Below are 17,255 nucleotides of genomic sequence, written 5' to 3'. Positions count from 1 at the left end.
TTGCACGACAAGAACTGAAAAGCTGCCTGTGAATGCCCTAAATGAGACTCGCAGAAAGACGCGCGCCATAATGCGCATGCACTGACGCGTGCCAGATTACAGTTCTCTTTCGAGCTTGAACGAACAATAACACACATAATTATGCCAAAATGTCGTTTTGTCGAGTATCTTCATAACGTAAGAAAAGGAGTTGTGCTATGAGGCGCATGTGAGATCCGCGTCTCGGCAACGGGTGCTCTTAAAGGGCCAGCAGCGAATAAAGCGTTCTGTCAGTCAAGTTAAAAGAATAAAGGGAAATTAGAAAATTACTCACTGATCTTGACTAAAGAACTTTTGTAGCTTTAATAAGGATTATTCTATATATAATTTATAATTCATGCAGCACATACTGTTTGATAACTTTATTCAATTTCTGTATCCTACCTGTTAAGACAGGAAGGGCACAGGTAAATATGGTTTTTATTATGGGTTTATGTGGGGATTGTTTGAAGTTCACTTAATTTAAAATTTGTTACATTTTTTTTTTTAGCCTAATAATTTTTTTAAAAAAAGTTGATAGCTTTCACTGTAATGATGGTTTGGTTGATGGTTTATTGATCATTATAGGTGTTATCAATCATTTAGTTGTTGTCTGTAGTTTGAGTTGAGAAATAAACATTAATACACAGAATGATCACTAATCTGTGTGTGCATTTTACTTTAGAACCAAGCAAGTTGGACTCATGAAACCATTTTATTATATCGGAATCGCACATCACAATTGCAATATTGACCTCAGTAATTGCAATGGCAATATGACATTTTCCCCAAATCGTCCAGCCCTACTAAGCATATTATAGATATAATCCCTTCGCTATGTTCTTTTCAATGTGAAGCATTGCTTGCTGTGACTTGGTGTTGCTTCAAGTGCATCATTCTGCACACGGGATGCGCATGATCGATTATAATACTTTGGGGAGACAAGGCCCCCCCACCGGGGAAATGGGCCTGCCCCCACAGCTTGGAAAAATCCTAGAGGAAACACTGCGAAGGTCGTCTACAGACATCTCATGTTACGGACATATTTTATAATGGTACTGTTACGTTTAGTATTGTATTTTTATTTCCATTTCCCTTTTATCCAAAACACTGAACTATTTGCACAGTATTTATCAATGCGAAATACATCATGCTAAAATAATCTGTCATATGTAGGCGTATGTGGCTCACATTCCTGGAGTTACGTGACCAGCAACATATTTCTGCTTCAAATATTATGCGTAGTTAACAGTGAGTGGTGGTTTCAGACATTATTTTATTAAAGTGCATTTGTCAATGCCGCACTCGTGACTCTTATTCTGCCGGACAGAAAGAAAAGCTCGTACTGAAGGCGGAACGGTTTGACCAATCAGATGAAAGGGGCGTTTCAGCGTAAATGAAATATCGAACCCATAAACCGATTTGTAAACCACAAACGGAAAATGAAAAATCAAGCCAAAATCAATTTTTTCTTTTTTTTAAACTCAACAAAGAAACAAATAAACAAGCTGGTTTTCATTTCTCGTTATTCCATTCCAAACAGGAAATCAAATGACCAAAAGATACACGGACGGACCACACACACAAGTTACGAATTCCCTTTCGCTGTTTCACTTCCAGCTCTTGAATATTTACATTGGAAAGGCAGAAACTTTCGTGATGATGAAGCGCTGACACGTCAACTGTACTGAGTGTCATTCGCTGTTGTTCACTTTGTGTAGAAACTGGCCGACTGACACCGTTCACACACTCGCTGATTTTTACTCACATTTGGCTTATGATGAGTGTTAATTATAGGCCCTGTTTACTGAATTTAATAAGACAGTAGTTCAGTCTGAACAGTGTCTCAGTTATATATACTGTATCAGAGAGAGTTTATGATGTTGAACTCACCCTTCACAGAGAGAGAAACAGCAGAGCTTGATGTTGATGAGTTTGGTCTTCCATCTCTCTGTCCTTTACACTCGTACCAACCCTGATCAGACTCAGTAGCTCCTCTGATAGTGACAGTGTCTCTGTTTACAGTGTAACGATCAGACGTCTGTAACTTTACACTGCCTTTATACCACTCATATCTCCAGTCACTGTGATCAGAGTTTATCACACACTTCAGATTGACTGTTTCTCCAGTGAATACAGGACCGGCTGGTGTCACAGTCACTGTAGATGTGGGTAAACCTGAGAAGAAACACAGAAACACAAACTGACTCAAACATCTCTTTCAGTGCAATGTAACAGAATTATATTTTATAAATGTTTCGAGGATGTTGAAGATCTCAATGATGAAGTGTTATTGCAGCAACAGTGACAAAGTGCATTAAAGCTCCTGCGTTCATCAGAGTCAGAATAAACCCAGAATAATCTCTGCTCAAACATTATATACTGTATTACATTCTTCCTCCAGCTCTACATGGAAATGAAGTTTAGTCTTAAAAGTAAATTGAGGATAACAATGAAAGTAAAGCCTTCCGTTCCCACATCTTTAATATTGTTTGAGACGGGACTCCATGTGTCCTTCATGTATCTTCTGAACACAGGATTATTCTTGACGTCCCGCTGCCGTTTCACACTAGAAGTGATCAAGTTTCACTCCGCTGACATTTACATATTACTGACATCAGGAGGAATCGTCTCTAATATTATATTCTAATATTGATGTTGAAGCTGATTCAGGCAGACTAAAATGATTAGTCATGATGATTTTGTCTCATATTTTAATAGTATTAGTTGTGTTTTGTTGCTGTTCTGTCATTAGTTTTATCATGTCAGTTGTTTTGAGGCTCTGACTCGCCACAGAAAGCAGAATGAAGCTCCTGAAGGAGAGATGAAGATCTCCAACTAAAGCTCATATGAGGAGATACTGAGTCTGAATCAACTTCATCAGAATATCTGAAGACTTCATCAACTCATTTCACATCAGTGTCTGTAAGTCACGTCATTCTCTCGGACAAATCTCATCTTTTCTATTATTAAATATCTCCTGTAACCAAACTAACAGTGACTAAAGTAAATCTCAAAGATGGAGACGTCTTTAACACTGGAAAGTCACAATTTACATGATGTTACAAAAGTTTACTGATACAAATTTGCAACACACACACAAGCCACTTAATCTGCAGACAATCATGAATAAAAGTGAATTGCTTATAAGAACAGACGTGGCTGATACAGAAGATCATAAGTGTTGAAATATGGATATTAAATGATGATTAAACAGAAGTGAATATGAAGACTCACCTGATACAGTCAGTGTAACTCCATCACTGAAGTCTGTGTGTGAGTCTGATCTCTGTCCTCTACAACTGTATTTACCACTGAGAGACACATCAGCTGTGAAACTGTAATCTGCTGTTGTTGTAAATATATCCTCATTGAGAACTACTTGTGAACTAAGAATTAATAACCAATTAATTATTAAATCACAAAAGTAACATGTCTAAAAAGTGAACAATTGTGGGGGTTTTATACTCTTAACATGATCATAACATTTCAGAAGCATGTGCCTCAAATGGGTTCTTTGTGGAAACCAGTTTATGAAGTTTATATAAGTCAAGTCAAGTCAAGTCACATTTATTTATATAGCGCTTTTCACAATACAGATTGTATCAAAGCAGCTTCACACTGATTACATGAAAGTAGCACAACACAGGATCAACAACATTGCTAAACACTAAATAATCCCAACTGAGCAAGCTCAAAGCAAGCCAAAAGCAAGGCGACAGTGGCAAGGAACCAAAACTCCATCAGATTGGATGGAGAAAAAACCTTGGGAGAACCCAGGCTCAAGTCGGGGGCCAGTTCTCCTCTGGCTTACATTCATATTGTTTAAATATAAATATTAAATATAAATATTGTTTATGAATAAAACGGCGCCATAACATATCGCAGGCGTTGAGTCGTCTCTTCACAGGCGTATATCCCCCCAAATACATTAGCTAGGTGGAGATTGTGACCACTACTCTTGCCAGGATGGACGCATGTTCTCTGTTTATTTAAAACTTAAACATAAAATAATCCTAATATAAAAATTTTAAAATAAACCTTAAATAATTAGGAAGTGATGCTGACACTCTCATGTTTGGATTAGTTCACTATTATGAGCTCTATTGAATGTCAGTCACATATACTGTAGCTCAGACTCCAAAAACCTATAACTTTATGTTACAGTAGCTGCCTGAGGAGGACTTCTCTTTAGGACATGAAAATAAACATTGATGTTCACTTGTCAAAAACAATTTGTATCTTTAATAAGAAATTGGCTGCATTTATGTTACGATAAGCGCAAAACCACATCTTCCAGATTACAGTGTTTGTTAGAATATTAGTGCCTCACAGAACCTGTACAGTATGTGTCAAATATAAAATTAAATAACTTGTTTCATTTGTGAAAAACATGTTAACTCCTCAATAACTACTTAAGCGTTACCTTGTCATCCCGCAGGAACTGATGTGGCCCATTATTTTAAAGTGAAAAACATGTTAACTCCTAACTAACTACAAGCGTTACCTTGTCATCCCGCAATGTTTACACAAGGTAACGCTTGTAGTTAGTTATTTAATTTTATATTTGACACATACTGTACAGATTCTGTGAGGCACTAATGTGGCACCTCAGGCAGCTACTGTAACATAAAGTTATAGGTCTTTGGAGTCTGAGATATACTGTATGTGACTGACATTCAATAGAGCTCATAATAGTGAACTAATCCAATCATCAGAGTGTCAGCATCACTTCTTAATTATATAAGGTTTATTTTTAAAAACTGTCATTATTAGTATTATTTTGTGTTTAAGTTTTAAATAAACAGAGAACATGCGTCCATCCTGGCAAGAGTAGTGGTCACAATCTCCACCTAGCTAATGTATTTGGGGGGATGTAATATTCATAAACTTGTTTCCACAAAGAACCCATTTGAGGCACATGCTTCTGAAATGTTATGATCATGTTAAGAGTATAAAACCCCCACAATTGTTCACTTTTTAGATATGTTACTTTTGTGATTAGTAATTAATTGGTTATTAATTAGTAGTTCTCAATGAGGATATATTTCTTTAGTAATAATCAAATACCTACCAAGGAACTACCTTTGTACTAAATTACCTATTACTTACTGCTTAGTTAATATTGCTTCCATATTAGTTAATAGTATTAAGTTCGGTGTTAATGCAGTAGTACCTATTACTTCCTGCATAGCTAGTTGTTAACTACGGACCATTATTTTAAAGTGTTACCAGAAATTTCATATCATAAGATTGAAAATGAATTCAAACTTATAGAGTAAATATATTTACAACAGGTTAGCAACTATGGTTTTGGGAAACGCACCCCTGGCCGGTAGATGAGGCTGTTTACAGTCAGCAAGATTCAACCACACTAAATGAATAAAAGCTTAGCATTGGTGCACACGATCTTAATGACAGAGAGTCAATAATTTTGATCTTTGGAAATCATTGTCTGACTGAACGGCAAGATTGTGTTTGCACTAAACTATACAACTGCAAGACAGCAGTTTCAGCAGCACGAGGAACTACAAGAATGATGCCGTGTGGAAATGTGTGACTGCAATATTAGCAATAAACATCAGCAAAGAGACAAAATATGGGTCCTGATCTGATCCATGTAGACAATAAACATAAAAAAAACACAGTCCACATTGGTTAAATACTGTAAATACAATGTAATCCGGGGACACACTTAAATGTAAGGCCAATTATGAATGTAATTTTACACTCTAAAAAATGCTGGGTTGTTTTAACCCAATTTTGGGTCAAATATGGACAAACCTGAAATTTTGGGTTAAAAATGTAATGTAAAAATTTAACCCAACGGCTGGGTTAGTCCATATTTGACCCAAAGTTGGGTTAAAACAACCCAGCATTTTTTAGAGTGTATACTCATGACTGATCATGCCCAAACGGGCTGCGTCCGAGACTGAAGTTACTTTCAGTCAGTGTTTAAAATCTGTAAGTGTGTTTAGTTCAGTCTTAGATTATTTCAGCTAGTCATTAAGTGTGTCCCCAGAGTTATTGTAATAATGCATATACAGTACCTTCAGCATCATCACCCATCTCATCTTCAGTGCGTCCAGAGAGAAGGAGGGACATCAGCACTAAAAGCAGAAGAAACACAGATGAAGCTTTTCCATTCATTCAACACGATGTAAATCACACACTGAAACATGTCTAGAGTTTATTCTACATGAACTGAAAGTGTTTTTCTGTTCTGATATTCATTCATTTGAGAACTGATGGATTATTCTCTAGCATTTAAAGGGTTAGTTCCCTCAAAAATCAACTTCATCTTCGGAAGACATATTAATATATTTTTGCTGAAATTTGAGAGCTTCTGACCCCACATAGCCAGAAAGAGTTAGCCAATAATGAGCTGGCGTTCTGACGTCGAACCCGGAAGCGCTGCACTGTTTACACTACACCAACAGCTGAGGAGACTTACGTGCAAGAGAAGAAATTGTTGAATAAAGTTCAAAACTGTTAATGGGGTAACAGCTTATAGACCCAGGACCAGATATGATGAAAGAAGACCTGGGGCCTGTACCATGATGGTAGTTGAACAAACTCAGGGTTGCAGGACTAGTTTCGAGTTGACAAAACCAAACCAATCCAACCAGGCTTTGTTGGTGCCATAATGCTGATCATCCACTTTCTCTGTCAACTCTGGCATTGATCCTTAGTTTAGGAGTTTAGGTGTGACATCAGTAGCGAACAGCCAATCAATATATCAATATCAATATCAATTTTATTTGTATAGCACACTTAAAACAACCAAGGCTGACCAAGGTGCTTCACAGATATAAAATACAACAAGGCACACAGTAAAACTACAACAATAAAACATTATAATAGACAGTTTATGATATATTAAATTAAATTAAAAAATTGACCAGGAAAGATGACAAACTTAACTGGGAGGAAATGCCAGAGAAAAGAAGTGTGTTTTTAACAGTGATTTAAAACGTTCAAGAGTTGGGGCAGTTCTGATCTGTAGTGGCAGGTTGTTCCACAAGTTTGGGGCAGCCACTGAAGGCTCTATCGCCTCTTCAGTCTTTCTCATCACATGCTGAGAAAGAGTGAAACTCATTCAAAACTCATTTAAATTAATTTCTCGCGAGAGAAGCAGCGCAATTCACGTATTAAATAAAGTATTAAAATATTAAGAATTTAAACAAATTTACACAGCAAGAAAAAAATTAGCTGTCTATGAAAGAGGACAACTAAAAGAAAGTCTCGCTACTGTATATCAGGGCAAGAAAAAATTGGGAAGTTAGTTTATGTTGATAAAGGTATCACATGTTGTCATTTTATAGCTTCATTTATTGATTCTAAAGCGTATTTATATTGCCTTTATATATATATATATATATATATATATATTCATTTAAAATCTGCGTAATAATAATTGATGAACTTAAATTAGATTGTTTTAGGATATAATTACAGAAATAATTTCTAAATCATACAAATTTATTCACTAAAAGCCATGAATTTGTCTTTTAAAATTATTTGCTGTTGAGTGACTTTATCGTGTCATACATGTCATTTGTCACTTTGCTCACAGCTGATTGGTCCAAGTTCGGTTTGCAACCTCTTACCTGGAACATAACCTGCCCTGGACCAGGTTAGCCATGGTGTGTAAGTTACTATGGCGATGAACACTGCTAAAAGCCAAACCACTTTCATGGTGCCTAAAACCCAGGGTTGCCAAAAACTAAACTGAAACATATCGGGCTAGCCACCACTGTTATGGGGGGGGGTGTTTTTTGTTTTGTTTTTATTTTTTGTTTGGTAGGTCGTGGTGGAGATGAGGAACATCTGATTCAAATTAGGAGGTGGAGATATAGGTTCCGGTGTCATGCACGGAGAGAAGGCGCATACGGGGAAATGACATCATCCACTGTTCGTCTCTTGTGCTCTTGGTGACAGCTGGATTTGGACGACTGTCGGCATTTCGGAAGACTCCTAATGGCTTAACAGCCTTTATTGCACTTTGTGAAACTCCTAGTTTTATTCAATAAACTACGTTGGTTATGTTGATCGCTCGTGTTGGTTTCCTATATTGTTGCGGCCACGAGTCGGCAGTAACAAATGGGGGCTCGTCCGGGATCTGAACCCGGGACCTCTCGCACCCGAAGCGAGAATCATACCCCTAACCATGGTACAGGCCCCAGGAGTCATGAGATTATATCAAATAGATAAACATTTACTGAAGAAGAGTTTCCAGTTTCATCGGTAAAGCCAGGCTTCAAAGTCTCACGAGGAGGTCGTAGGCCAGAGACTCCACCGTACACAAAATCTCACACCAGTTACACCATTTCCAAGGGCAAGCATGACATCAGTACAGACATGTTGGACACTTCTGATTGGCTAAGAGAACATAAAGTCTAAGCAAGTCTGCACATATGGATAGATAGGAAGGTAAGTCGACATTAATCAGGATAGTTGTCGTCTGAAAACAAATGGTCAGATTGTTGTTATTTTTGCCCGCATCGTGACCGAATCCCAAACGACGCCTAGAAAAGTGGTCTTCTGAGAAGGAGATGGTACACTTTTCTTTGCGTTCAGCCTCAACCCCAACCTTCTGATATGCGCGAGGACGACATCTCGATGCCGAATCGCCATCTGCTCTTTCATGCACTTTGTGAAAGTGCGGCGAGATAAACTAGACCGAACGGATGAACCTTGTAATGGTGCGCCTCGGCCCCGAAGGCAAACCTCAGGAACTTCCTGTGTTGTGGAAGGATGGAAATGTGATTCTAGACAGAATGAATGGAGAATATCTTGTGTTTTTGCCGGGGACTCGAGGCTCCACAGGATCGGCTCCTATGATCTGAGATCATTTAGGTTGTTCATGCGCTTCCTGGGTTGACTTGCACCCCATTTCCCATCATGCACCTCCCTGGACTGAATACACCAAACACACCTGCACTGCGCTGATTACACACACCTTCATCTCATTCACACACACACACACAAACCACTTCTACGCACCACACCAGTGCATAGTCTTGACTTTCCAGGATATAATTTCTGAGCGTTTTTTTTTTTTTTTTTCTAGTTTGATTCCTGTGTTTGACCTTTGGACTGTTTATTGTTGCTTACACCATGGTCTGGGTGAATACTCGATTCTGATTGGCTGCAGGGTGTCCGTTAAAAAGTGATAGAGGACACCTAGTAAAGTAGTTCTGGTGAAACTGCCTGTTTACCATTCGAAATTAATAAATAAATGCGCTGCCTACAACGGCTGTGAGTAACCATAGCAACAGGCACTCACATGCTCTATCATCTAACGTTAGATATTATAGCCTAATACAATGAGCGACTTCGTGCTATTTCTTTTAACATTTATGGAGAATATGGCAACTTTGACGACTGGTATGCTGCTGAAGAAAGAAAAAATGTAAATAAAACGGAGAAAATTACACCGCTGCTCTATTGAACTCTATTGGTAACGACGTAACTTGCGACCATAGTTGGATAACGATGCTTTCGGGAAACGCACCCCTGAATGAGACCCTGCGGGAGTTTTACGCAGCTGTCCAGACAACCAAGGCAGGAGAAGGCTGAACGTTACAGCGTTTCAAGCCTAAGGAGCCTGAGGCAAATTACCCTCTCTTTGATCTGATTAATTTATTGCCCTCTATAACGTTAAGCGCAAATCGCTGGAGATCAGAGCTAATTGTTTTTTTTATTGTTGTTTGATTAATTGTTTTATGAGTAATAAAAAAAAAAAAACTATGCCTACCTTTGTGTTTCATGAAAAAAAAAATGAATTTGTGAACCTGAAGGGATACGAGCTAAGCGGACTATATATCTCCGGTTGCTAAATAAACAGTCAGGCAGGCAAGGCAAGGAAGTTATTATTTGTAAAAACTAGATTTAGCCTAATTAAAATATAAACTAATGTTTTATTTGGCAAGTGACCATGGTATAAGCGGGTTAATGCCCTCCGAGGTGTCCATTGTCAGGTTTTAATGGACTTCGGCGGAGGCAACCGTCCTCCGCTGCGCGTCGGCCGGTTTACGCCTCGCCGCCGTCCATTAAAACCTGACAATGGACACCTCGTCGGGCATTAACCCTTACATGTTTTGGTGAATATGGCCCATGACTTAGCTGAACTACTTGAAATCGAAAAAAAAACATTACAAATAAAAATAAGCAAAAATGCATGCGCACATTGCCTCCATCTTTCACAAGCATTATCACAGAGATAAATACATCATCAAACTGTTTGTCTGATCAACACACAACATATCATCACAATGAAGAAAACAGGCAGGCTGTGAACTCATAGACTCTACTCAATTATAGAGTCAATTATGTATATTATCACATCTTCGCTGAATACATTGAATAATAAATAGTAAAGAGTAAAGAATATGATCAAATACTCACAGATGAGCGGCAGTGCACTGGAGCCCATACTGACACATTAATAGACACTAATAAAAACACTTCCTGTGTTTAAACAGTACTTTCACACTTCAAGAAGAAAGGAGGGAGGAGGAGTCAAAACTCTACACACATGAAAAAGAGAAAAAAGACAGATCCATTCGGAGATATTAGCTTGTGTTTTGGTGTATGCGAGTTGTTTCAGATCTGATCATCAAGAACTTGAAAAAGTTTTTCCAGTTATTGTTCTCACTTCACAATTCATACTTCACACAGCCACACACTAGGCAGTGAATACAGAGTGAAATCACCACGTGACAACTATAGGACTACGGCTGTCAAGGCCCTCACACACAGAGCGAGTGTGACGCACACACACCGATAAACCGCATCAGCGTTTGGTGCTACAGTATTTACATTAAATTTCAGCACAACATTGTTAACATTTGTTATCTCAGTTATTTACACGTTAATGAAGCTAAGTGACATAATGCACAATGCAGCTAGAAGCTAATGTTAACGTTTTCTAATGTTAGGCTAATGTTAGCTTAATGTTACATTAGATTTTTTTTTAAAATGTTCAAATGCGTTGTTGAACAAATGTAGACATCTTTGTTTAATTTATCCACGTTTAGTTGGTGGTGTGGTCTACCACATAACTTAATCCAGAGCAGACACTTAGTTATCTCGGTTGAGATGTGGCTTGGGAAAGAGTAAAAAATACACACCATCGCCCAGCCTTGGGTGTCGGAGTTGCATGTACCCCATGCACACAGTTTGACCATTTTAAACTTTAAATGACAAGAAAAAATGAATGAAAACTGACTAACTGCAATGCATTTCAATGGACGTGGAAGCAGAGAATGTCCGAGTGTATTGGGTTAGCTGCGCACTGTGATTGGCTCATCGCGTTTGAGGGCGTGGCTTAGCCATAGGTCAATTAGCATCAAGCTAATCACATCGCAAGCAGATCGCAATGTTTGAGAATTTATAGAAATGCTATTCTGTATAAAGCTGTATTTAGTGAACGTGTTAGATTAAACCTGTGTCTGACCCCAATGATAACAAGCCATTGTAATTACAGTCATTTCAGAGACCAAAAGCCTCATCTTGAAAGCAGAAGAAAGAGTGTCTGAAATCAGGGAGAAAGGAGCTGTCGAGTCGAACACCTTTCACCTCTGTGTGACCAGCACTGATCTGCAAAGGCAAATAACGCTACCGATAGCTTGTTGCTAAAAAGTGGATGCATTTGAAATATTGCTGCAATAACAGGAAGATTTATATAATTAACAAGTTATCCAATTTGTCAGCCGTTATTTCTGTAACATTATCAGATAAAAATCTACTACCCCTTTGCTGTCATTATACGCATCATCATATTTCACACAGAAGACTTGCAGTGATTTGTCTACATTTCAAGTCCAGTGTGATTGTTGTGGCCGATCATCAGTCCATCCGACCTGAATCAAAATCTCTTTATCTGAGTCACTTTGTGTGACAGGATTCACTTTCATTTGTAGGCGGTGTTGATTGTGTTCTCTGATATTTAAACCCACAGGACAGAAACAAAGCAGAAGTCAAACCACAACTATGAGATCAACTCTATTATTAGGCCTCTTAAACTAAAAACACTCTCTGTGATATTCTCTCCACAATCTCAAACAATTTAACGTTAGCAATACATCTTCAATGATGAGCTGAATGAAGCCTCTGTCAATGGGGTGATTTGCTGTGACTCTGTATTTTCATTTTCAACCACCAATGGCCTCCGAAAATGTAGTCCCACTTTACAAGAGCGTCTATTTTAGAAACAAATGCTTTGACTTCCGCTACAAGGTACACCTCTAAACCACACCATCAGAGAGAAACGACTGCAGACCTCGCTTTGTGAACATTAAGGCCATCTATATAATACAAAGGGCTGTCAATGTTGTTATCATTATTTTTTAGTCATTAAACACATCTGTAGAAATATATATAGCCAGTGAGGTGGTTAACAGTAGAGGACATGGCGATTTAGAGGGTTTTAAGCAGGAGCTCGAAAGGAGACGTCGAGATAGGCTTTGGGAAATTAGATAATGCATATATCACTTAGTAAATATGAACCAAAAGGAATTACTAAAACTTAAACCACTAAAGAGTGACAAAAAAAATGGATTCAGGAAACAAAACAGGCAACTTCAACTTTATGAAATGCAATAAGAACGTAGTCGGAGTAGTCAGGATAGCTAAAAGAAGCACCAAAGAGGAAAATATTTTAACAAACAAACCAAGGCAAACCAAGCTTAATAAAACTTTAAAACTACTATTTGTCATATTACGTCTTATTGTTTCTTAATTACCTTAATCAATTATGGTCTTCAAAGTATTTGTTTGTACTTTTTTATTTATGACATTTAGGGCTTTTTTATTAAAAAAAGTTAACCATCGACATCTAAAACCAGGACTCGGGGCTTACGAACACCAGGCTAAAGCGTCCGTCCAAAATGTCACGGTCATCGTGCACACCGAGCTGCCCAGCACAAACTCCCAACCGTCCAGCATCCTTCACTTGGTCCTCCGTTAATGCAACAAGAGGGGAGACGACAACAACTATCAGCTTTGCATTCCCATCGTTCGCCTTAGCTAACTCATTCACCACTAGCGGAGTGAGCTGGAAAATCAAACTTTTCCCGAACCCCATGGGGAGGAGGGCCACAACATCATGGCCACCAACAAAACTTAGCAAACATTGTTCTTGCTCCAGCTTTAAATTCTGTATATTCGGCAGTTTTCCAACAACGGACCGAATAGCTTTTCTCACGTCTTTCTCTGCTGCCATAACTCAAACTACATCAACGTCATCGCTCTCAGCCACTCCCTCTATTCGCTGATTGGTCCTACAAAAAAAAAAAAAAAAAAGATTTCTGGAAACCTAAGAATATACAGAATTGTCATGACTTCCTATCTCCACAGCGCTTGTTAGCTTAGCTTCCAAACAAGATGGCGGATATTGATTCAGTATCTGCAAGTGAAGTCCCACCCTCTGATCTGTAATAGGCCTGTAGGGTGAGTGGGTCCCACACCCTTGAATAATAATGAGCTAATGTTTGTAGTCTCTACACTTCTTAATTAAATGTGACTTCCTGCTTATTATGACGCAAAATGACGATTTTTACGTCATAAAAAGCAGGAAGTATAACACTTGAATCCTTATTTCTCCCATCTCAAGGGAAAATAAGGGGATAAACCATGACCATTCAAAAATATGACGGGGTTTCTAAAGATACAAGGCTTAATGCAAATGGGTGAAGTGTCCCTTTAAGTCAACACACACACAAACACACGATATTCAGATGAACAGCAAGCTCATGTTAGCCTGGATGCCAGACAGAACCCCGCCCACAACATTTTTTGGTCGGGAAGTTCGGTCTGGACTCGATCCATTGAGAAGTAATTATGATCAGGAAAGAAGTGTTCAGGCCAATCAAATAGCCAGGGCGGGCTTTATACGATGATGGACAGATGATCTGCAAAGACGTAATCATCACGTTATCAAACTGGTTTCCCTCAGAGAGATGTATAGATTCCGCTGTCGCGTCTGTTGCGAAATAAATCGACTGCGCATTCATTTTAATAGACAAACAGAAAACTGCAATCAAGGCATTTGACGATCGGAAAGATATTTTTGCCGTCCTTCCTACATGATTCGGGAAAAGTGTAACTTATCAGCTGGCTCTGACGGTCGTTAAAGGGTTAGTTCACCCAAAAATGAAAAACGTTCTCCTTCGACTACTTTTTGTTACCGGCTGCTCACCGCTTAGGAGTTTTACCGCCACCTACCATATAAAATGATGATCCATATATAAGGCGCTCCGGATTATAAGGAACACTGTCGTTTTTTGAGAAGATTAAAGGCTTTTAAGTGCACCTTATATTGCGGAAAATACCCTAATTGAAAAGCGTATGTACAGCGCGCATCTTACTCTGCTTGTAAACAGAAAGTTTTGCTCTTCCAGCTATATCAGGACATCATCTTATACGGTAGGGGGCGGTAAAACTCCTAAGCGGTGAGCAGCCGGTAACAAGAAGTAGTCGAAGGAGAACGTCCTCGTCTCAGTTCTCGCGCATGTGCCCATAAGGAAGTAATGGAATAGTCGAATAAAGTCGTTATTTATGTTTTTTTCGCACAAAAAGTAGTCTCGTCGCTTGATAAACTTATAATTGAACCACTGTAGGCACATGGAATATTTAAACCTTTTTTTTAATGACTTTCTGGGCCGTCAAGAGCCAGTCCCTTAGGCAGTCTATGTAGGACTGATCCAGCTCTCAGATTCAATCAAAAATATCTTAATTTGTGTCCCGAAGATGAACGAAGGTCTTACGGGGTTGGTACAGCATGGGGGTGAGTAATTAATGACTTAATTTTCATTTTTGGGTGAACTAACCCTTTAAGAAGATGGGATGTAATGAAAAGCCTGTAGTCGTTGTGGTTTCTTCTTTGGTCGCACTCATGGAGGAGTAAGTAAAAGAAGCAATACTCGTTATTTAACTTCTAAAATAAATAAGTTCTGTAGTTGACAACTATATGCAAAGTAGTTGACTTACTGCGTTGCTCTGATTGGTTGTAGGTTTACCGACTATCCAATTGAGTGCAGAGTTTTTATTTTTTCCTGGTTCGGTTAAGACACGCCTCATAATCAAAGCCCTATGGAGCGGTTTCAGAGTCACATTCTGACAAGAATATATGTATTAAGTGGTACAAACCCTCGAGTTATCAGTGCAGAAAACACAAAGATAAAGTTGGTTAAATTGGTAAAACTCATATACCACAGCGGAAGAAGAGTTGAAATCATATCGACTCGTTGGCAGTGACTGAAAAAAAGAGGCGTCATTTTGAACTGAGTCATAAATATCTCTATACATCTAAAGCTGCTCAAAACTGGTGCCATTCCAGATGAATGCATCATGCATGAGACATCTGAATACACAAACATAAATATATATTAAATAACATTTAAACAGACTTTAAAATAAAAATGAAAATATTTGGATAAATTATGGTCTACATGTAGGCTTGTACTGGAGAAAGTGTTGAAATATCTATATAGGAGGTGGATATACAGGAGATGATGAAGATACTGACCCCAAACTGTAGTTACTGTACGTTAAACATGTGGTCACAATGTCCTGGAAACAAAACAAACAGCAAAGTGACAACACAACAGGCCTCGGACGTGTAAAACCACTTGTGATGAGGAACCAACAGCTTCAGCAGAGCTAAAACCTGCAGAAAACAGTTAAACAAGAGACTCAAACTCACTATTTAGTCTCTGTTTAGGGACAGAAAACATTCTAATTTACTTTAAAAAGTTATTTAACTATTTATTGTGTATGTATTAATAATTTAATACATGAAGTATTCTGCCTGCGGATTATTGTGTGTTGGACCCATTAGTGAACTCTTGGTTTGTGAGCGGCCCCAGACCGATGGGGTCTGACTATAACTGATCATCATTGGCTTTCTGAAATGTTGCCATGACACCATAATAATGTGTTGTTTATGTTACTGAGCAAATACATTTCTATGTTAATACTGATATTAAAATGAGAATATTTTATTGATGAAATCTGAAGTATCTGTCTGCATAGATGTTAAAATGTTTGTTCCAGTAATCTATGAAACTTTTCTGCTGTAAGCTTGGTTTGTTTAGATTTTAGTCACACATCATTATTAATAATATTAGTAGCCTGTAATGTAGAATAAATTAATGAAAAGTTAGTTTATTTCTATAGCAAAGTATATACACAATGGTAATTCAAAGCATTCTGTGTTAAAAAGGAACATAAATATAAAACATTACAAAGTAAAATAAATTAAAGTAAATTAAAACGTAAACTATATACATTACGTGTGTGGTGTCAATAGCAGAAAGTTCAGTCTTCAGCCAATAGGGTGCTGGCATCCTTTATTTTAAAAGTCATGTCGACAGCCCTCTGGTGTAATCATCATCATGTCTAGTGGTGGCAGATTGAGGCTTCGTGAAACAATGAAACAGTTGAAGCAAATGTGCCATATTGTGTCGAGGCTTCGTCGAAATAGTCCGACACCCGTCTCAGCGGTGAGACGTAGTGGTCACATACAGGTGTTGATCTGAAACCACATTGACAAGAAGACATTAAAAATTGTTTTTTTTTTATTATTGTATTTTTCTAATGTGTGAAGCTTGTAACTGTGCTCCTCTCTGTGCATAATGTTATTTAGGTCATAAAAAATAATAACATTAATAAAATAAATCAAGCCACAATGTCTCACTTATTTATAGATTTTTATTCAAAAATATTAATTTCTCCGCTGTCGAAGGACTTTTTTTGTTACTGATAATTTCTCATATGTAGACCTATAAAATGTATATTCACAAAATATTATATTATGTTGACAACATATAAGCTGTTTTTAACTTTATTGGTAGTTGTGATTGGGAGGTTGACACAGGCCTATGAACTTTCTAAACAGTGCCCCAACATTTTGATATTATATTTCAATTATAATTATTTCACACAATGCATACCTTGCTTAGATGCAGCAGTGTCAGTAGCAGGCCGAGGAACAGGGGGAATGCTGTCCTCTGCAGAATGGCAGGATGAGTGCTCCTCAAATGGAGCATCCTGGATGATTTATTGCAGTAGGGTATAGCTGCCAATCACAATATTTTACTTTATTTGGGGTTTCCAAATGGACATGCTCCTACACCACAGATGTGCAGCATGTCTTCTGTGCAGCCTCCATTTTTATCTATCTGTGTGTGACTTTTGGATTCTTGTTACTGATCTGCCCCACTCTTAATCAA

General features: G+C 38.1%; 1 protein-coding gene across 1 annotated transcript in view; it reads right to left on the bottom strand.

The window, feature by feature from the left end:
- LOC120461294 (basement membrane-specific heparan sulfate proteoglycan core protein) overlaps positions 1-10,551 on the bottom strand; it is a 182,836-nt gene extending 172,285 nt beyond the window's left edge. The window contains exons 1-2 of the mRNA XM_089131319.1: positions 10,429-10,551; positions 6,069-6,128 (exon numbers count right to left, since the gene is read on the bottom strand). Of these exons, the coding sequence (XP_088987445.1) occupies positions 6,069-6,128; positions 10,429-10,456 (88 nt within the window). The 5' untranslated portion in view covers positions 10,457-10,551. The remainder of the gene's footprint in view (positions 1-6,068; positions 6,129-10,428) is intronic.
- Positions 10,552-17,255: the final 6,704 nt, after the last annotated feature.

The sequence above is a fragment of the Pimephales promelas genome, chromosome 1 (assembly GCF_988280905.1).
Source record: "Pimephales promelas chromosome 1, fPimPro1.hap1.1, whole genome shotgun sequence".
Lineage (NCBI taxonomy): Eukaryota > Metazoa > Chordata > Actinopteri > Cypriniformes > Leuciscidae > Pimephales > Pimephales promelas.
This window is presented reverse-complemented; position numbering and strand designations above follow the sequence as displayed.